Here is a 23,027-nt window from a genome sequence, read left to right on the forward strand (position 1 = left end):
GATTTTTTAATGTTGTAAGGAAAGAAACATTAGGTAAAGTATATGAGATGTGATTCATTAAACTTTTTTTCTAACAGCATTCCTTATAAATGTTTTCTAGAAATAAATTAAATATTTTCTATTCTTTCATATTTTCTATGCATCTTTTCTTTGACAGGAAGAAAGAGAAAACTGAAGAGAGAACAGAGAGAAGAAAAAAAAAAAAAAACACAAACAAACAAACACAAACACAAAACTAAGCAGTAACACTAAGAAACCATTGTGTGTGCTGCCACTGGAATCCCTTATTCTCTTGGTGCTCAAACAAGCAGTCTATACCCAGGGAAGGAGAGAAAGTCGAAGCAAAATAGACCTAGTACCAGCTCCAACATGCAACCTGGGGAAAAGGGGGTGTACTAAGCGTTCCTGGCAGCTTCTCTGACTCCATCGTGGTTGGAGGGCCATGAGCAGTGGCACTATCGGCTGCAAACTCAAATGCAAGGGAAAATCATGACAGACCTTGAGTACAATCACCCCCTCTGATGTCTGGCAAGCTTATTCCAGTCAAGCTGCTTGCAATACTGCTTATGGTTGTGCTCCCACTCACATCAAGTTTTATCTTTTCCTTGGATGGAGTATTTTCCTACAAAATTGTCTAGTAGGGATTTTTTGCGTGTCTGTTTCATATGTCTTTCAGAGTTTGAAATGTCCAATCCCAAATCATGATTAGAATTTTCTAATTTTATAGCCACCACCTGCTACTACTAGAAGATATAGTGAGCAACTGCTCCTGATTCATTTTCTCTGCGCTATTCACACTTCGACTATATCCTCCCTACATATTTTTTTCTGTTCTATGCTAAAAAGCTGTTCTGTCATTGCTCCTTGTAATGGAGATACTCAATCTGTTTACCCATTCTTGGCACTCTGCTTTTTTTTCTTTTCCAGTTGTCCTGTTGTCTTTCTGAGTCTCAGATCATCACTTCTAGCACATAGCTATTTATATGCCTGCACCACACAGTTTATAATCAAACTACTTTGCATGCATCATTTAGTAGGAATTCTGTCTCCTTACACATATTCTAGTATTCAAAGGATGTTACTTCTACACTAATACCCAAATATCCTAATGATAAGCAGAAATGAACAAATCAGCAATAATATACCAAACAGATCTCAGTATGCAAGTCTTGTACATAGAATTTATTGGACTGTATATAGAGAAATTGGAATGTTTCTTCCTGAAAGTCTACTATGTAAAGTATAATTTCAGCTACTACACAAGCATCTAAGCAGACAATAGATGTGAGGCTTTATTACTCTCTTCTTCAAAGTTGGGGTACAAGCTATTGAAAACTGGTCAAAATATTAGGCTTTTAGTCCTTTCCATTAGTTGCTTATTACACTTTTCTACATGTTTTCACATTACAACAACTCATTCCAATACATGATCAGGAAAAGAAAATGGAGGCATTACAATATCAGGGAATTGCTCATCTGAGCTCAATAGCTCTATCTTAATAATTATTGATTAAAAATTAGTCTCTCTGAGGGCTGCTGAAATACATTTTCATGATAGATTTTGCACCAGAAATACCAATACTTACTGTTCAATAGTTTTGCCTTCAGTTTACCTAGTGCCTCATCATTCTAACTTTGAGATCAACAAATGCTCTGGAGACACACGTTTAATGACCACTTGATAATCGCCGTACAGGAAGAACTCTGTGCTTTGATTGCATGTTTGTGCTGCTGCACATCATGAAAGACACTGAGAATGATCTGTTGTGGAGATCTGTGGAAAAATATCTGTTGAATTGATGGATAATATATATCTCTTGGATTACTGGAGCTGTAGCATTGTGTACAAAATGCAACAGTAATCCTTTGTTTAAGGCTGGGTGCTCATCTCAACATATCATGTTTCTTGGAAGCCCGATTCTGCCTAGTGGAAATGGGGTCCCTTTGCCCCTCCAAGGACATGAAGGACATACTCATCACTGCCTTCCTCTGTAACATCAGCTTTCAACCTGGGGAATATATTCCAGCTGGAGTATGAAGTGTGGTTACAGATCTGACGGAGAGGGTGGTGTTATGCAGCTGTGGGTACTGGTGTGACTAGAGGAGAGCAGACAAAGGGCAGTGAGGAGGACAGGACCCACAGTTCCCAGAGCCAGGCTGGCACTGAAGAAGCAGCTTTTGGCATGTGAGGTTTCATGCTACCTCCGTAGTAGGAAGCATAGGGAAAATCACCATCCGACTGCTAGCTAGAAAAAATAAGTGAACCAAGATTATGTTTCCTGTTTCTCCAAGCATTGTAGAATATTTTCAGGTTTCTTTCTTGCTCCTTCTGTACATGAGGAAGTGCTGAAGCCTCTACTGGTTTTGGACCAAGAATCCTATGCGGACACAGAACTGGTTAGTCTCAAAAAGCATGCTGTTGTTGAAGATTGTCAGGCATTTTAAAATTGTGCAGTCAACAGAAGTTTCACTACGTACCTGTAATTTTTTGGAATGTGACCCAAAAAGCTCTTCTCCCAAAGGATGTTCATTAAAAATGTTAATAGGGACTTTAACAGCCAAGCAACATGAAAATGCACAGCCTTTAAGTACTGTCCTCAGCATTAATAAAATTAGCAGGATACATGCTGCATTCGTGTAACAATTATCCCCCAGTTTCTATTTTTTTCATCTAGATCATCTTGCTTGCTTCAAGTTTTCTGTCTCCATGATTTATTGCTAGATCTGCTTTGTCACCATCTGCTCTGCTGTTGCTCAAGAAAGCACAAATCCCCAGAAAACATTACTGTCCAGACTAAGCACCATATAAGCATCCTTTGCACATTCAGCCAAACATTGACTAATGGAGAGCTCAGCTATAATCACGAATTCCCTCCTTTCCCATTCACTACAGTTCAAATTCGTATCAAAAACTTGGTGGAATTCAGCTATCCTCCTTGGGGATATAGGTTACCATCTGCCTGGTTTCCAGTGGTACATTTAAAAAACATTTGTCCTATTTTCATAAAACATCCTGCTGCACAGCAACCACTTTAATATCTAATTACACAGCATTATGTATCGCATGTGTCACGACCAGAATAATTTGACCTAAGTTTCTCTTATCTAGTCTAGTCTGTTTTGCTATTTTAAATTAAGTTATCCAAACACCTACAAATCTAAAAGTATGCCTGTAGGTAATGTAATTAGAAAAAAAAAAAAAAAAAAAGTAAATATTGAACTGCCTGAGGAATATTTGGGATTTAATTTTGTAATTTATATAAGATTTCATTTCAAAAGCAAGCCTGATTTGAAACTAAAGTTGAATGTACTTAGCATGGCATAAAACAAATAAAAAAAAAAAAAAGAAAAAAAAAAGAAAAAGAAAAAAGAATCCAAGTTCATAAAAGCAAGTAAGAGAACAGCAAAAGATATCAATTTTCACGCTGCCCACATAAATGCCAGAACCATAGCAAAACAAATGTTTCTCCACTCCTGAAATCTTCCTGGCTGTCCCCAGAGGCTGGTGCAGAGAACAGGTAGTCCAGACCTTCTGTGGCTGGCCAGAGAGGAGCATCCTCCCAAGCCCATCTTCCTAGGGTGTTTGACATGGAGCCAGCTCAGGTCTGTGGGAAGCTTCTTGTTGACTACACCAAGCCTGGGCATTGCTGGGGAGCCCCGAAGCAAGGCTGGAGAGAGGCAGCCAGACCGCCCCACAGCAGTGTCCCTCCCCCCTGGCCAGCCACTGAGCACCTCTGAACTCCTTTACAATGCAGCTAATGATGATCCAGGCACAGATGCAATGGGATCACTATGATTGTAAGTGCACAACAAATTACTTGATGCCAAAATCCCAAGGGGTTGTGGAATTCATCAAAGTTCTTTGCCTTGCACTGCCTTGTTTGGCTGTGCTGTATTTCTCTCCTGCTCATGCAAGGGTGGTGCTCCAACGGTGGAGCCTCCCCTGGCTGGCACCTTTCTTCCTCCTAGCCATGTGTTGAAGCAAAGCAAAGATACTGTGAGCATGGATCTGGGGTAATGGTCTGTAGGTCCTTTGAGAGATGTTGAGGGTAGGGGTTAGGGAGTGGAGTGACCCTTGTCTTGGAGACCCCACTCAGTTCTTCTGGGAGAGCTCTCAGCCTAGGAGCAGGATGAGAGTCTTGGGAATCAGCAAGAGGAGAAAGAAAAACACAGGGGAAAAACAAAATCTCTCCCTTTTCTACCTATAAACTCATGCAGACTCCTTGGCCAAAAGTTTTGGTATCCATTACTTAGTCGTGCCATGATACTTTTTTTCTGCTGTGAAGTCCTGGAAGATTCAAATGGTGTTTGCACAGGGATAACAGTTGCAGCAGACCACTCTAGAGATGATAGATGATGAATAGCAACATTATTTTCTTTAAGTACGTATTCTTTTCCATCTGTATCTAGTCAGAAAACAGCTATCTCATTCACAGCTATTTGTATAAAAGAAGATATAAATTTAACTAAAGTTCATAGGGAACATCAATTTTTGGGGAGACGTAGTAATCACCTTCACCTGTAATCACATCAGTTCTGTCTGCACTGAATCTGAGACAAATTACTCAGAAATGTCCCTTAATTTCTGAGTCTTTCAGACAGTATGAAGTAATTAGTCCACAGAACAATGCTACTGATGGAGATAACCCACTGCACCGTGAGTCTGTAGTAGGATTCTTCCCAAAATCTCAGCACCACCTCAGAATAACACACAACATCATGAAGCTTGTCCTGAGAAGAGCCAAGCTTAATCAACTGGCTGGTGTCCACAAATAAAAGGTCCATTCAGAGAAGGTTGTTTGTATTGTTGGAGAAGGGGACAGATGGGGTGGCTGAATAAACAGAAATAACTAGAGAGACTAACTCCTTAATTCCTTGAGCATAAATTACCTTTACATAAGGTGCATAACAGAGTGAAGGAGGCTCACATGCCCTGGGACTGGTCATGGGCTGGTTGAATGTTACAAACATCAGTTGCCTGGTAGCAATGTCCTGAAGGCACTGTGGCCATCAGCCAGATTCTCAGACTCAGAATGAGAGGCAGATGGGTCAGCAGTACAGGGCTGGAGGCACACAGGTAGTTGGAGCTACCCATCTTTTGCAAATGATGATAGTTCTCATCACATTATTGGTGTTAAACTGAAGGGCTGAGAATTCACAGTAGTAAATGATAGATTTTGCAAAAAAAAAAAAAAAAGAATGATGCTACTTAAGAAATGGATACTGAATTCCAGGAAGAATTACAGCAAAAAGGAAAGTTTTTAAATCACACAGTTTTTAGAGAACTTGTTCTATTCTACAGACATCCCAGTAGGACAGAAAAAGCTCTTTGTAGGAAATACTGCACAGATATCATATAACACTCCACTATACCGTTGAGCTAGTCAATGAGATACAGAAACTATTTGGACATTGATATCAAAGCCTATTTTATAACTACCCCCAAAGGTAGTATTTATAGTATCAGGAGCAGCTAGCTGCAAGAAAAATAATCTGATACTCATTAAAATTTATCTTCTGTTTCAGGACAGGTTATCTGACCAAGATCAGTATGACTCCGAAAGTACCTCAGAGGAGAGCTCTTCAGCTTTATGATATTCAAACCAACATCTGAAAGAGCAAAAAAGAAAGCAGGTAAGTATAATACTAAGGAGACATTTCATTATAAGTCTATCAGTGGACATCTTCAACTAGACGATAAATGAATAAATACAGAGGGACTGTGATATCTGTTTATTGTAGTGTAACTTTTTGCTGGGTGACAGAATTTGTAACCTTATGTCTAGACCTTCATGTAAACATCCCCTTTCGAGCACATTTGCTCATATGCCCGTGATTGCTGAAACAATCATGCTTGCACCCAACATACGAGATAACCCTCTGTTCATGACTTGTCCATGAATAGTGGTCTAAACACTTCAGTAAAGACCAGATTTAACAGCTCATCCCATTTCTCATCATGAAATTAATCAGAACAACTAATGGTAAGGCAGGTTCGTATTTAATAATCAGATAATAGCCATAAGTTTTACACATATAAATAAATAGTTTCTGATTTCCCTGACCTGTACAGTGGGGGAGAGAGATGGAGAAATCTGCTAAAGAAAACTGAATGTATCTTATCTTTCACCCCTTACTAATGTGAATACAGCTTTCTTTGCATAAACGTGAAGTGTGCACTAAGACAGGAAGTTAATTCCATTTCATGACTGCTGATAAATGGAAGACAGCGAATACACAATATATCATCTCAGAACATAAGCAATAATAGTAAAGATATTAACAAAATAACATCAGTAATAATGAAAACAACAACAATAGACTTTGAGTTTTAAGCGACTCAGACAACCAAAACGGAATGATGTAAAGTTTTTTTTTTTTTTTTTTTTTTTTTTTTTTTTTTTTTTAATGATTTTCAAAACTGATAATTGTTTCTGTGTCTTAAGTCTCAACAGGACTTTTCCAACTAACCAAAATACCCCTGCTGGTACAATGAACTTGAGAATATGAAAAGTGTCTTTAATTTCAAACAAGGTTTCTGTTAAACAGGTTTTCAAACAAGGCTTCTATTAAACAGGTTACCCAAATTGTCTTTTAGGAAACAATAAAATTTTCTTGGTTAGTTAATAAGAAGGTATTGGAGTGAGTCCACAAAACACAAATGTGACTTTGATTACAAACTAGTAGGACAAAATGAGCTGTATTAGTAAAAATGAATCTGAACATTTCTATTTTGACTGTGATTGCCCAAAAGCATGATTGTAATCCCTGCAGGATATTTGAGGGAGGGTGTGAGAACAAACTGCTTTGAAATCTGTGAATGGTCTAGCATATTCAGCTGAAAATGCCTGATGACTGGGTAGTGATGGAAGAACTACCCATGTTTAATGTAAAGATGTGAGAACAGACAGCTTATATCCTGTCTGAGCTCTTAGGGGTAAAGACCATCGAATTTGCTAGCAGAAAGTTTTGCAGAAGAGTTTCTTGATACTTAAACTGAACTCTTAAGTGCTTGTGTAATAGAGTAATAATGATTAACCATATAGCATGTGAGCTGCAGAACTGAAGTTTATGCTAAGAAAAAGACAAATAGGTGGCTGTGGAGAAATGCAGTAATGCATAATTTGAAGACTGTACTAAAGAGTGAAACAGCTTTAGAGCAAATAAAAAGCTTCTCACAGAAACATGAATTTAACTCTTAACCAGGTTAATCTGTGTGGCATTTAGCTGTTTCACTCCTTGGTACTCTAAATAGCAGGATTTGCAATAGGTCTATTAATCAAAGTGATGGAAGAATAAAATCTTCACACTCAGCCAGGAAGGCATCAAGTCAATATCAAAATCATAACATTTTAAGTTAAAGCCGTCTATCTAGGCTCTGGAAATGTTTAGACTACACAACTGAAAGTTAGAAACCAAACATTCAAACTAAGCTGATAACAAATGATCATTAATTAAGACTGAAGTCAACAATCCGGCACTGAAGAAATTTCTAGGACACTGAGCCAAAAGTCTAAAGATGTCCAGAGTAAATTCATAATAATTCATCATCAATTCAAAATGAGATAAGCTCACTGGAAGAAGCCAAACGTGGATAATACAGGGGACTATTGGCTGTCTGGATGACAAACATTAGCTTCTTTTCTGTGAGTAAAGTTAGCAGGGACTCAGGATTCAGCTAATTTAGGACTGATTTTTACGACTGAATAAAGAATACTTTAAGGCTGAACCTACTATTTATTACTGATATTCATTAAGACATGTATTGGGATGTCAGTTAACTACCCAAACCAGTTGTTGGACCTGGTTGTACTAGGCTTCGTCCCAGCACATATTAACACCAACCCTTGTTCCACAGGCCTTTTATTCTAAAACCCAACAATTTTTAGTACAGAAGAGCAAACAGTCTGGGTAATAAAGTAATAACACAGTAGGATGTGCTCAGTTTGTAGCTATTTGCTAGTAAAGATCTCAGCAGCTAGGTCAAGAGAAGATGATGCTCTGCTGAGTGATGGGGATTTTCTGTATGCAGAAATGTATACAGATACATTCAGCTAAGCAGAAGCTGAACGTATCACTAGTTCTTTTGCCCCATGCAACAGTTCCCAATTCCTTTCAACCATCTTGTGCCCTTCAAAAACCCATTTAAGAGGACTGTTGTGCATAAGTTAGAAGACCCTGGGGAGCTGAAGAAAAGGAGTTGAAGGCTGGGAAGTTGAAGGAGGACTCTGCCTTGATGTATTTTATCTTGAGCGTTTTCTCTTGCAAGAGAGAGAACTGGGGAGAGGGTAAAAGGTTGCCCAGGCACTATGTATATAAGCTATGTGCACAGTATGCTAGGCACCCTCCTGCTTCTCTTCCTTGTCACCATGTGAGAAGTCCCTATGGAGCCAGAGGCTCCTGCAGATGGTGCAGCCTTGTGGCATGGATAGCCTGTACTTGGGGTGACCCCAAGACTGTCCTCCTGCAGCCAGCATAGGCCATCTTGAGAGGCACCTGCAGAAAGCCAGAGACCATCGAGTGAGCACTGTGGCCTCAACCCACCTCCTCCACCCACACCTGAGGCCCACCACCCACCCACCACAAAGCTGGGGCTGTGAGGCCTGCAGCCCAGCGGCCATGCCAGGCCCAGGGCCTGAGCTCCTCCTTCCCTCCTTCCAACATGGTTCATTCATATGCCATTCATATCATAAACCATTCATATTCTGTATAATAACAGCCCTTCTGCTGAGCGTGCTCTGCACCAACAGAAGCTGCTGCCAGAAAAGGGGACAGATTGGGGACATTTTTCTGTTATGGACACCCCCATCACCTTTGCTAACTGTAAGCAGCTACTGCAGTACCCCTGGCCTGCACCACAGATGATGGTGTGCAGTCACTTTCCATGGCACTTTCACTTTTTAGCCAGTTCCTTGACATTTGCTAGAAAACTACTTCACTCAGTAAACAGCAAAGACGATAACATCTGAGACTATATTTAAACACTATTAATTTCATATCTGAAATAGGAGTATTTGTTAAGTGTTTGCTGTAAACTTTACTGTAGCATAAATCCAGTTGTTTTTATAGGTCAGGTCCCAGAAGAAATCTAAGCAAAGAGACTGAAATGTAGATAAGGAAAAGAAAATTTCCTCAGGCTGTTATATATAAGAATAACAAGTAATACTTAGGAGCAAAGTTATTAATTCCCCAAACACATGACTACATTCAGCCTATGTAACTATTGTAAGTCATATTCAAAAGCTATATATTTTAAGTCAACATTACTACTCTCCAAAATAACTAATGTTTTCACCAAAACATTTTATGAATCTACTCATAGTTCTTGAAAGATTTAGTCCTTGTTAGGTCTCCTACATGCAGTCTGTACTTATTTTGCATTCAAAGACAGCTTCTTATTCAATATTTGTCATTACTATTATAATAGTAATACACATTTCTAGATATTATAATATAATAATGTAATATATATATATATGTGCATAATACATAGTAATAGCAAATACATATTGACTACTTCCTACTCAACATATGCTATTACTCAATAGCAACCAGACTTTGTAACTGTATTGTACCTGCACTATGGTAATGCTCTAAATTGCAAAGGGTGAAGTGGGCTCAGGTTTTGTTCAGCTCATTGAAGGTGGGTCAGTAGATGTTCCTTAAAGCTGACCTACAGGACAGTCAGCTGATGACTGGCAACCAGGCAGAGAGGGATAAATAAAGCTTTTGTTCCTTCTCCCAAGAAGGAAAACCGCTATGGAGACCAAGCTGGGAAAGGACAGGGAGTACCTGGAGCTGTTTGGCTTGAGCAGTACCTGAGGCTGACTTGGGAGCCACTAACAGCAGGCTTGTGTTAGTGGCACCAAGTTACCACCAAGCGTGTGGTCATTGCACTCACACACAAAGGTGGAGGAGCAGGTGGTCCAGGCCCCTACAGGAGCAGGCACAACATTTGAAAGCCACTGCAGTGACAGAAGAGCTCCTCACAGCCATCGTGCTGGGGACACTGCAAGGCAGCATGTCTCACAGGCACCCTCCAGCTGGGGAGACTCCTGTCCTGCAGCTGTTAGTGTGAAGGAAGGTGCCATGGGATGCAAATGCAGCATCTCATGTCCCATTTCCAGCAAAGGCAATGGACAACCACTGGCTAACAGGAGAGGTTGCTCCAGAGAAACCTGTGGTAGGAGGCAAATATAGACCATGCCTGGCACTGCTGAACTGGGTTTGTGATGGTGGTGGGAGCCAGTTTGCAGCTTATCAACTTGTCTGAGGATGAGAGATCTCAGGAGGCAGCCAAACAATGCAGACAAGTTTGGAAGAACTTGTAAAGAGACCTTAATAAGTTAGGTGAGTGGGGAACGCAAAGGCAAACGAAATGCAGTGCCCATTAATACAGTGTAATACAGTTTAGAGAGGCGCATTCAGGCTTCAGTTTGGACACTTCACAAGACTTTCACTTGACTGTATTATTTCAAGAAAAGGACAGCTCAATGAAGACATCTGCTCAGTGTTCAGCTGCTGTCAAAAATATTACCAGCAAAATATTTTGGAAAGAAAGTTAGTGTGCCTGATGTAGGACTTGAGTTAAAGCCAATTGCCAATTATTAGTGACCCAAAGTTTAAAACTATTATGTATTGGGCTGTCTAATATAAGACCTATTTCCTGCACATCAGTTTTGTTTGTGTAAAACTAGGGACTGTGCACTTCAGACCAGAAACCCCCAATATTTCTTCTACAAGGCCCTCACTCAGCTGTAGAGCACATGGCCACCACAGCTTGCTCAATGCATATGGGAGCTGGATGTGGTGCTGCTGTGGGGCTGTGATGCAGCTGGAGTTGGCCAGAGCCAGAGAGGTTTTTGGTTAAGGTGAGGGGCTGGAGCCCCCGGTTAGGGGTCTGGAAATGCAGCATATCAGGAGCAACAACTTGTGGAAGTTCCTCTGCAGTTTCTCCAAAAATTATGCCAGGGTGAACCAGTCCCTGACTTGCCTTAGACTGGTGGGAGCAGAGGAATAGCTCTTTCATCAAATCTTACCTTCATTTTACCTTAAATCCTGCCCACTTGTGGCCAGAACACAGAATATGTTTCTCAGCCTTTAAACTCACCTAATACTTCACTCACTGAATAGATCTAATTTTATATCATCAAGTGCTAGCATTTTCAGACCTGGGCTGTATTTGGGGGAATCAGCAGTACACAGGAAGTGTTAAGAGGCTGTACCAAAGGTGGGACAAATGCAACAAATGAAAAAAATCTAAGTATCTTGAATGAATCTTAAATGACATAAATGTAAACCTGAGTGGATTGTTTTCAGATGGGTGAAATGCAGCCTGAGGAAGCAGGCTCATGAGGACCTGAGCCAGAAGAATGGAGGGAAAAATCCCATATTCAAAGATGCAAGACTTGTTCCTGTTTTCTAGCATTGGACAGTGGCTATTTAATGTTCAGAATAAATTGTTAACAGCAGTAACATAAGTATTTTTCAAATTCATGTTTGTACTACTAAAATATTAACAAAGTTATCTAATTGAGTGAAGTGTCAGGGAGCAATTTAATTTACCAGGTTCAGTGCTACAAAGGAATTATTCTTTCAGGTCAAGAGGATCTGTTACTAATGAGCTATTTGTGCAGAACTTTGGCTTGTTAAAAACAATCTACTTGTGCGAGGGATTAGCATATCTTATAGAATTTGTTCTCCTGTACTTCTGTGAAGGATAAATCTTGCTTATGGCTTAGGGAACTTTTCAACTGATCTGTCTGAAGGTTTCTTTACACATTAATTGTTAGTTATACTCATGCATTAGTTTCATAACAAAAACAACAAACAACAAACTAAAACAAAAATCCCAAAAAACTTCAAACCTTTAAACTTAGGCACATGTAAATTCCTAAATTAGGACTAAAACTGTGCCATCATGTTGAACACTACATATTTTGAAAAAAAGAATTGCATTTGTAGGTTTTTCTTTTCATTACTCTTTTCTTTTTGAATCTTCAAATGTAATTTTTAGTTGGTGAGAGTGAAAAACAACATTCGTATTCATGACCTGGTAGGAACACAGGAACACTTTTTCTATACCCAAATATCATGTTTTCTCACATCTTTTTTTTTTTTTTTTTTTTTTCTCTCTCTCTCCCTCTTTGTGTGTGTGTGTGTGTCAGTGATTCTCAGGGTTGTCAGGAAAAAGAAGCACGCAGTCTGCTGCAGAGTGAAGCAGGTCTGGCTGATGTTATCGCTTTTCTCTGCCCTTTCTGTAGCACTGTTCATTAATATGACTGCAGCGCGAAGTCTTCTCTTCAGGGGATTAGGAAATTGCAAGGCAATAGCATGTTGAGCTTTCCCCCTCTAGCTGGTAAACTTGGTAGTGCTTGAAAATGGTTACAGTTATGAAAGTTGTTAGAAAACATAGTTATTTACAAGCAACAACTCATTCTTTCACTGCAAGTTACAGAGGAGAAGCTATGTGCCAAACTGTAGCTGATAAAACATTTTTTCTACTAAATCAGTGATCAAAATGTGGACATTTTTCAGTATTTTTCAGTTCTCAGTGTATTTCTCCACATTCAAAGCTTTGAAAATAGCTGTCAGAAATATTAAAAAATGGTCAATTCTACATTTCCTTTTTGGCCTTTTCTTTATTATTATGTTTTTTTTTTTTTTTTTTTTTTTTCTAATTTTAATTCTAATTGTATGTTATTTTATTTGGTTCTCACTGTACTAATGATCAGACTAATTACATATATACATATATATTTCAGAATTGAGAAATGTCACTTGGAGAATTTGTTTCTGAGTTTAACAGCACAGGAACTTCAGGTCTAATGGCAAATTAAACACCTCTTCAGAACACCTGGAGAAGAGATCACAGTGCTTGTCGATAGAAGAGAATAATAGATTGAATAAATTTCAGCATTGCTGTGAATTTGTGTTGCACTTTGCTTGGTAGCCATAAAACGGGCTATTTTTTAGCAGTAGCTGGAGTGAAGGAAGGGTAATTGCACGCCCCATAAGGTCACCAGTTCCTATCTCTTCCAGACATCTGGCCTTACTCCTGTGCCCCTAACAGCTCTGTGTGCATCTGGATGCTGAAGCAGAGAGCAGCAGGCAGCACTGTGGTTGTAAAGAGGAGATACAGCCAGTGCACAGAAGTTGCTGTATTTAAGCAAATCTTTTCCTAAAAGGGACCTCCCAAGGGATAGATGGGGGTCTGGGATAATATGTCCTTTGAACACCAATGGACACATTGATGTCTTGAAGACAGCTTCTGCTCTTGATGCCAGAGAAAGAGAATAATGATGCTGAACCTGATGGTCTGAACACAACCCGTCTGCCAGCAGTGCTGCAGTGCCAGGTGAGGGAGCAGTGCTGAGCCATGCACGTGTATGGACCTATATCCCACTAACCCAGCAGCCTTATTATTGAGTGAGCTCTGAGGTATTTATATCCTGATTAATCTTATCTACCTGGACAGCCATTAGGCTGAGGTAGCCTGACTCCCACATTTTCCTCCAAAAGCTCTAACTGCCTTTCCCGGTGGGTTAGTTCTGTGCAAGTGGTCACATTGCAGTTTATGACTTATATCTGACTAGCAAGAAATTCGGGATGCAAAGTGCAAGAGCCTGCATCTCCCAACCCACACAGCCCAAAGTGATCCCTCCCTCTTTGATATGTCAGGATACGACTCATACACTGAACCAGAAGCAAGGCAAAAGAAAGAAAAGCACGTTTCCCTCAATTAAACCACCCAAGACACATCCAGTGTGTTTCAAGGCTCTGTATGGGTTTGCTGATGAGCTAAATGTCCTGTCCTGATGATTACATCAAGCAAGACATGAGCCAAACCTATCCTCATCCTAGCCAACATAGAAGTGTGCACTTACATGTATTTGTGAGAGTTGGATGACGCTGTCTCTAGCTGGTCTCTTGCAGCCAGACCAAATTGACAGGTCTTTATGCCTGTGGTATGGCCCACCTGAAATGGCAATAAGAAATGACAATAAATCTCTCCTGCTACAGCTTCATTGCTCACTGTCTTGTTTTACACTCTGCAGGAACCCCAGAACTATCACAGTGGGAAAATAATAATAATAAAAAAAAGCCCAAACCCAGAAAACCAAGAGTAGTGAAATTATTAGTAGGAAAGATGAATCTGACTAAGGAGTTTTTAATACCCCTTTTTACAAGCCATCAATTTGGCAGAAGTGAGATAATTACTGCAGGCATGGATATGGTGATTTCAGAAGTAATTTAAGAAAAATCGTTTGATCTTGCACCAAAGCGTTGCTATAATGAGTTCTCCCCATGGGTTTGCTGTGGGGACAGTGAGAAAAGCCTGATGGATAATAATATCTTAAACTACCAACAGAATTATCTCTTCTGCCTTTTATATGACTAATCTCTCCTCTATTAGTTTTAATACTCAGCCTTATAAACAACAACAGTAATCAGAGCAATAGGTATATGGGCATTTAATATCAGTATTTTTCATTCAAAACAGATGAGGGCACATTACCTGGAAGCTGGAAGGCTTCAGCTAAGGATAAATAAGCAAAATCACTGTGAGTACTTTGCAAGAATGTTACCCAACAAAATGCAGCCTAAACGAGGTACTTGTAGCAACATGATGTTCTCAAACTGCAGGTAAAGAATGCTCACCAGCAGTCTGGATGACTTTTTCCCTGTATTCTTAATTGTTTGTTTAAAACCAATAATATAAATAGACAGGAAGAAATATGCTAGCAACTGAAATTCTTTAAGTATGGGATTGCACAGATGATACAACCTTTACAAAAGGAAAGCAGATCAAACATTTTGCCTTTCCAGGTCAGAACAACTCAGTTCACCTGCGCCAAGCATTGCATGACGTTCTGTCAACAGCATCAGTATTTCAGAGAAAGGGAAAAAATAAGCCCAGAGAAGTCAGTCCTCTGGAAAACTGTGCATGTATCTTCAAACATTCAGAGTTCACAGTGTGTGCAAGAGCAGTACCAAAACCTGCCTCTGATTTCTATTTGGCACAAGTGTGATAAACCACTCAAGTGAGTGAAATGCCATTTATTCCCACAAATATAAACCAACCACATATGCACATTTGAGCAAATACTTGAGCCCTTACAGGGTTTTTCTTGCAAGATGGGGCAATTTGGGATTCAAATAAATTGCTCAGATTTGATAGAGCTGCCTGCAGGTTACACCGGAGGGGAGCAGAGAGTAGCCTCTGTCCAAAGGGGCACAAAGACTGACTGATAACATTTTGTTAACCATCCAAGCACAGGAGGTGTAACACAGGAGCATAAAACCAGGTCAGAGGCTTGCTGATGGCTGTGGATTAGGAGTGTATCCCCCTCCAGCTCCCCCCACTGCAAAATCTCTCTTCCATTCCCGCAGTGAAACAGCTAAATATCTAATATATGTCTGTTGGAATGATTTTTTTCAGACCTCCGTGTTTTGTAAGCTGGTGAATTAATTAGCACGATCAACTCCTGTATGAACTGGGACACAGTTACTGAGTGATTCCTACCAAAGGTGACTTCTTCCAGGAATCCAACAGGACGGACCTGTTGTCTGCAGACCTACAGCACAGCAGAGCACGGGTGAAGGCACCGTGCAGCCCTCGCCAAGCTCCAGCTCCAAGTCGCGTCCTGGTCAACAGCGAGGTTCCTTCTGCCCTTCCTGGAAGCTGGATTAAGCCTCTAAATGCCATACATTTTCAAACATCCCGTGGAGGCTGTGTTTGCTCTGAAACCACAGCGAAGTAAATGCAAAAGTCTATTAATATTTAACATCAGCCTGTAAAAACTGGGAAGTCAGAGTCGGGACAGCTGGTACAAGTTTAATTCACATCATCATTTCAAAATGAAAATGCAGAATGGGACAGAATATCACATCTTTGTGTTAAGAATCTGTTTTCTTTAATATCCAGTTTTGTTATTTCTGTGCCTACACCTGCTAACTAGCCATGAAAAATATTTTGCATTTATACAATTTTCTATTTGCTTTTCCTATCCAGTAGTACTGGTCATGTTTAAAGAAATCAAAATTGGGGGAAAAAAAAAAAAAGGTCAGAGAAAAAAAAAAAAAAAAGACAGAATAGTCTAGTTAAAAGAAAAACAAATACAAATATTGTGCTTGTGGACTGTATTTGGGGTTGGCCAGAAGTCTAAGGTCTTGATAGATGGTTCTCAGCGCACAGAGTTTTATTGCTGGTACACAGCACACTTTGTTCCTTTTGTTTCACCGAACCTGCCAACTTTTGAAATTAGTGACACGGGCATTCAAAATGGGTGACAAGCGGTCAGCCTCGGGTATACATATTCATACCCCAGCAGTAAACGATGGCAGGAGGTTTGAGACGCAGTAAAAATTCAGTCATTGCTCCAGCCCAACTTTAACGTGATGCTGGTTTCGTAAGCACTTCTGCTGTGAAAGCAGGAGCGCCTCTTGGATAGCACACAAGGGACGCATCATTTAGAGAAATGTTTCTCTGCCTGAACCAGAAATCCAGATCTGCTCAGTTCATTTAAAATATATTATTTTTCCCCTAGAATAAATGAATAAGCAGTTCCTTTTGTGGTTTTCCCGGTGCTTGGTGACTTGCCGTTACTCCTCCAGTCGAAAAGGATCAGACGATCCTACGAACAGATGCGTCCCTCCTCCCCTGCCCCACACTCTCCCTCTCCGTCTGGAAAAGAAAGGTGACAGGCCTAGAAGAGGCTGTAAATCTCACGCGGGTACGCGTTTGCACTGAAAAAGCATCGAGGAAACGAGTTAAAAAGCGAAGAGTCCTAGCAATAAATAATACGTTTTGCTTGTGAATTCTCTTTCCCAACGAGCTTTCAGCGATGTTTAACGCGCTCCTGGCCCGGCCGGCCCCGCGTTTGGGCGCTGCGGGGGGCGCAGCGTGGGGCCAGCCCCCGCGGCCGCCCCGTCGGGGCTCGCCGCCGCCGCCGCCCGGCCCCGCAGCCCCGGAGCTGCTCGGGGGGGGCGCGGAGTGGCCCGGGCCCGACGGCAGCGCCCGGGGCGGGGGCGGCAGAGGGGAAAGCCGGGCTGCGGGCGGCGGGCGGCAGGTGAGTGCGGGGCTGGGGCAGCTGGGGGGGCGGCTCCGCCCGCGGGGCGGTGGCGGGGTCGGCACGGAGGGGGGCTGCCCCCCTTCCCGGCCGGGGCTCGGCTCCGCACCCGGGGCCGCCCCCTGCCTGCCCCGGCGGCGGCGGCGGCGGCGGCGGTGGGGCGATGGCGGGGCGGCGGCGGCGGCTGCTGGTGCTGCTGCCGCTGCGCTGCCTCCTGCTGGGGCTGCTGGGCGGCGGCGGCGGCGGGCAGCCCGGCGGCGGGGAGTACTGCCACGGCTGGGTGGACGGGCAGGGCGGCTACCACGAGGGTTTCCAGTGCCCCGAGGGCTTCGACACGGCGGCCGCCACCATCTGCTGCGGCTCCTGCGCGCTGCGCTACTGCTGCGCCGCCGCCGAGGCGCGCCTGGAGCAGGGCGGCTGCACCAACGACCGGCAGACCCCGGACCCGGGAGTCACCGCCCGTGAGTGCCCGCACCGAGGGGCTCGGGGCGGGCTGGGGACGGACCCCCGGGGGCAGCCTGGCCCGGCCCGGCCCGGTCCGGAGGCTCCAGGTGCGGTGGGGCCGGGGGGGCTCCGGGAGCGGCCCCCTCCGGGTGCCCGAGGCTGTGCCTCGACGGGTCCAGCGCGGGACCACGCCTGTGGCCACCTCACGGCGTGTAACAGCACCTGGGGCACCCGAGCTTGGTTACCACAGGCAGCTACACCGCCAGCCCCAATTTTGGGGTCTGAGGGGGTGGGAGAGGGGTGGGAGTCTGTGAAACCTTAATAGCCGTGTGGCAAACGGAGTCTACTGTCGGTAACTGCAAACACCGTCAACAGAGAGAACTTCTGCCTCGTGGCCCTAGGGTATAAACTTTAATTTAGTTCTAATGAGAGTGGTCAGGAGCTCTGCGAGGCTCAGTGTCTAGCGGGACTGAGCCAATGATGTGGGGCTCCATAAGCTCTTATTTCTAAGTAAGAGCACGGTTATTTCCACAGGCTAACATGCACGGCTTTTCCTCTTCTTTCTTCTCCCAGAGCCCATCTACGTGCCGTTCCTCATAGTCGGATCAATATTTATCGCCTTCATTATCGTGGGCTCTCTGGTGGCGGTTTATTGCTGCACCTGTTTAAGACCTAAGCAGCCTTCACAGCCAATACGCTTCTCTCTCCGGAGCTACCAGACCGAGACTCTTCCCATGATCCTGGCCTCAACCAGCTTCAGGACGCCGTCGAGGCAGTCGAGCACGGCCACCAGTTCCAGTTCGGCCAGCGGGTCGGTTCGCAGGTTCTCCTTCGCCCGGGCAGAGCCGGGCTGCCTCGTGGCATCGCCGCCACCGCCTTACACATCAGGCTGCTTCCAGCCAGCCCACGCCACCCACCTGAACCAGCCGCCGGGATTTCTGGTGTCACCGCCGTACTTTGGGTACCCGCTGCAGCCGGAGCCTGCCCTAGCTGGGAAGAGCTGCTCTGATTTCGGCCAGAGCTGAAAGGAGTCGCCATGGGATAATGCAGCCCTAGGGAGCACAAGGACTGCTGCCATGGGTGTCATACGCTGACATGCTCTGCAATGCCAGAAGTTAGAACCATTCCCATGGGTGAGTTGCCCTTGAAAAGTGCAAGATTTCAGAAACCCAGCCTTCGGTAATTTCTTGAGCTTGGATCGCAGTGACAAATGAATTATAAAATGTTCCAGCCTTAGTTCGACTGCTCTGATAGTTCAGTCTAATGCGTTCAGAATATATTCAGAGACAAATGGAAAAAAAATTGGGATAAAGTTACTCATTTCATGGAACTATAAATGATGCTTTAACCCGAAATGATATTAACCTAGTTAACAAACTGGCTGTATTCCACGGACCCAATAATCAGAATAGTGCTATAAAGCAGCAGTCAGGCTGAGAAGTAACAGAGAAGTAACATGTACTAAACCGAAGAGTTTGTGGATCCTGAAACAGCTGACTGCTTCCACTTCCACGAGCAATGAAAGTAAGAGGAGGTATTTTACTATAGATACGGAAGCGCGTGGGATTTTTTAAATACAGATAATATACCTGAACTTACACTGCATATTTGTATTAGTTAACTTTAACTAAGATAAAAATAGTATGAATTAGGCTAGTTGAAAACATGCCAATCCCAAGCAGCCGAATAATTATGTATGAGAAAGGCAGAATGTATTCAATAATATTGCTAATAACTTCTCAGCATAAAATTCTAAAATTGGCATTGTACTGAAGCCTTCTTCGGAAGGAAGTATTTATTGTTGGCCTCTTGCTCAGCAACACGTCTAAGCTGGACAAACTGATCTTAAAGTCCTATTTGTAAAATTAGCCATGTATAAAATGTAAAGATAGGCTTGTAATTTAAAATGTATTTACGACATTGACAACACTAATTATTTAGTAATCACATCAAAAAAATGTATCAATAAACTGTGGTTGGAATCGAGTGTCACCTGTATGTCTTTGTGGAGATGCTGTTCAATGAGCAAATTTTCACTTTTCTGGTGTAACTATACTGCATTGTTTCCTGTTAAAAACAGTAAATTTTGCTTTTGTAAATGATTTACATCTTTAACTGTGCACCTGCTGTGCAGATTTAATATAATGTAAATTTCTCTATATAGCTAGCTAATAAATTAATTAATATCTTTTTATATGTAACTTGAAACTTAATGTGGTTAAAACCACACTAATTAGTTGGGAATTTTAATCTAAAACATCCTGCCGTAGGAACAAATTTTGTTTGCCCTTTTACATTCCTTCATCCAAATAAGCCAACAGACCAAATGGAAGAAGAAAAAAGGCATCTAAAACAAACACATGCAGCAAGCAAATGGAAAATACACAAGAAAAACGTGCAGTCATTAAAGGGCTTCCCTTTAGACTTATTGTTGTGAATAAATGTAGTCATTCTGTGTGGCAGATTCTGTGATACCAGAGGATCAATTTTCCTATTTTATGAGCCCAAAACACCCTGCGTATAGGATTTATTGAAGTATGTTATAGCTGGCCTATTTTACACGTATTAGCATATCAATGAGTATTAACATTGTAGCACTTCTAGTCTGAATTATGACATATTTCACTTTGTATTTTAGAAAAAATTAGTTCTTAAGAGTAATTTCTTTTTTCTTAGCAAATATGTAGCAATCTGTATCTTACCATTTATGGAAAAACATTTTGAAAAAAAGATTATGTTTTTTTATTGCATAATTAATGTTACAATCCAATAGACATTATTGCTGGAGATGCTAAGGAAAAGACAACTTAATTTCCATATAATGATGCTTTAAGTAATAGGTTTTGACTTGTTTATTGTAACTGCTAATTGTAAACTAAAACAACAATACACAATGGTGTATATGTTTTATGACATATAACAACAACATAATAATAATCTGTAAGTAGCTGTCAGATACTTGACAAACTACTTGAAAAGTGCTTGCCATTCTTTTTAGAAGCAATCTTCAAGAAAGGGAGCAGGTAAAGTTTTGCCCATCTTTTTAGATGTTTTGTAGGGATCTGTTCTGGTTCCACTGTGCATTTGAGGTACTATGGGTCTGTTCAAGAAATACCTTTCTGGAAAACTTACCCCCAGAATCCAATATTGCAGTAGGTGTCATCTGTGTTGTTTGGAAGCATCCTGCGTGATATACTGGTCATTCACATATACAGCAGAAATAGATATTAAACTATGCTAATTAAAGTATGGTTTACAAATGTATAATAAATCCTTGGTGGAAATATTTTTCATCTAGTAAATCAAGGCAAAACAGATACTACAGCTGGAAGCATAAACTTGATCGATTTTGGCTAGGAAGGAACAATTTTATTTCCCTTTAAGCACTAATTTGTCATCAGTACCATTGACATGGGTAATGGATAGCTGAAATTCTGTGTTTTCCTCAAAGATGCACTGTACACACTGAGAAACTGAGTTTGACAGTCATTGACTACTACGATTTATTAGCGTACACTAAAGATGCAAGGTTTCGTAATAGTTGCAGCAGGCTCTAAAAAAGTCAAATTTCTTAATGTATTAACATAGGGAATGATTTTTGCTGCACTTGAATTCAGTCTTACAAATTTTTGGGATTATTCAGCCCAAGTAAAGGCTGTAAAGTTTGCTGTGTGTTGTGGAATTCAACCTAGCAGCAAAGACCTGTCTGAGCTACTTACCTCCCTTCCTCCTCTCATGCCGCATAATGTCTTTGACCTCATAAAAATGCTTGAAAAACTTGACACACAGGAATAATTCCTCCGAATCAGACTTAAAAGTTTATGGAGTGCTAAGGACTTTAAAGATTGGTGGCCAGAGTGCAACAAATCTTGCAGACAGGGGGTTGAGACTGTGGGAGCGATCAGCTGAAGTTGAAATAGCTGTACCGGATCACCTGTATGCCAGGTGAGGTGGGGATTGTGCTGTGCAAATAGATTGGCCTTGAAGAATTGTAAATTACTGTTAATGGAGCTAGTGACAGTGACTTATATAGCTTAAGGGACAGGAAAGGAATTGGCAAGAATACAGACCCAAGAATGAAATGGTCATTGCCCAGGCTCATCGCTTCCGACACGGATTTAGGCTCCAGCTTAAAGTCTGAACTTCCTTCCTAATAAAAAGGACCTTATGGCATGGATGCTCCTATGATTTACAGAAAAAAATAAATTATATATTTTTTAAAAACTTTCAGACAGAACACAAATGACATTCTGATACACAATTTTAAGACTAATGAAACAGTTTGAAGGGTTCATATATGCTTGAACTGAAAAGAACATTTATACAGTACTCACTGAACTGCTATGCCTTTTTTTTTTTTTTTTAAACAGAGCAGGTTTAATTATTTCATTTGTAATCGTGGAGCTATTTCATATTCTACTAGAGTGACAGCAATCTAAGATATATCAAAATGAAAGAAGAATCACACTCAGGAAACTGATTATTGTCATTCACACACATTATGCACAAAGTGCTTTGATTACGATTAGCTGGTAATTGCATGTATAAAAACCACACCTTCTATGGGCAAAGAATAATGAATAGTGACATGAATTAGATCAGCCCTTCATTTTGTTTTCCTATACTAAGGGTTTTTTAACCACATATCTCCAAAATGTATCAAAACCCTTTGGTGCCAAGGAAAACATGACGTGTGCTGGCAGGAATTTCTGAAGGATTTATTTGAAGCTAGGTAAGCAGTATAGCAAAAATGGCTAGGTAAACTAACAGACTGCTTGTAACACTAGTCCCCCAGGAATTTAATAAGATGATATGACAATTTAAAAATGATTTCATTGCTGCTATTAAAGCTTGACAGTAAAGATACGGAATCAATCCTTGGCACTGTTTTTCCGTGTATTGTGATGTGTTGTGCAGGCTAAACAGAATGACGCAGAACAGACCTGCTTTTGAGGGGGCTGCTGCTCTGCAACATTCATACAAAGTTTTTGATTTGCAATTACATTGAGGCTGCAATTCCACAATATGCTGTCTTCACTCATGGAGCTAGAAAGAAATGCCTTTCTCTTTTCATTCTCTCCAACTTGTGAATTCAGGGGACTGTAGTGTAAGTCAGGTTGGTGAAATGATTTTGCTTACAACTAACATTTTCCATAAGAAAAGAGGGTAGGGATTTGAAAGGGTAGCTTTATCATTATAAGGATTATAACCTGATTAATTTTAATGGCTTTATAACTGTCAGCATAGTAGAGAAGTTGACATACCGTGAGGTGGAATCTCCTTAAGCCAGCTCCAGCATTTAAGACTGGCATCATGAAACAGCTTAAAAGATGCATCCTTTATTGAGCCTCGGAACACAAAATCTACAAGAAATTAATTGCCTAGTGTATAAAAACAATCAGTCATCTATCTACAACCCAAACACAATTTAGGGGATGGCTATATTGGTATTTATTGAGTGGGTAGGCACTGTTAGGGAAAAGAAGTATCTGCTACTATTGTAGCCATGGG

General features: G+C 41.4%; 2 protein-coding genes across 3 annotated transcripts; one reads left to right on the forward strand and one right to left on the reverse strand.

The window, feature by feature from the left end:
* Nucleotides 1–5,540: 5,540 nt before the first annotated feature.
* LOC311436029 (uncharacterized protein) lies at nt 5,541–15,739 on the reverse strand. Its single transcript, XM_084517723.1, has 4 exons — nt 15,527–15,739; nt 14,519–14,539; nt 13,887–13,978; nt 5,541–5,610 (listed from the first exon to the last, which is right to left on the reverse strand). Exons 1-4 carry the CDS (start codon nt 15,707–15,709, stop codon nt 5,547–5,549), a joined length of 360 nt encoding a protein of 119 aa, XP_084373849.1. The 5' UTR covers nt 15,710–15,739; the 3' UTR covers nt 5,541–5,546.
* A 1,390-nt stretch (nt 15,740–17,129) lies between these two features.
* On the forward strand, nt 17,130–19,503 carry SHISA3 (shisa family member 3). Of its 2 annotated transcripts, XM_084516494.1 has the most exons (3): nt 17,130–17,533; nt 18,090–18,319; nt 18,416–19,503. In XM_084516494.1, exons 1-3 carry the CDS (start codon nt 17,236–17,238, stop codon nt 18,539–18,541), a joined length of 654 nt encoding a protein of 217 aa, XP_084372620.1. In that variant the 5' UTR covers nt 17,130–17,235; the 3' UTR covers nt 18,542–19,503. The 2 variants fall into 2 exon arrangements, with proteins under 2 accessions (XP_084372620.1, XP_084372619.1); XM_084516493.1 differs by having other exon boundaries at nt 17,138–17,533; nt 18,090–19,503.
* Nucleotides 19,504–23,027: the final 3,524 nt, after the last annotated feature.

The sequence above is a fragment of the Aythya ferina genome (assembly GCF_964211825.1).
Source record: "Aythya ferina genome assembly, chromosome: 4".
NCBI lineage: Eukaryota > Metazoa > Chordata > Aves > Anseriformes > Anatidae > Aythya > Aythya ferina.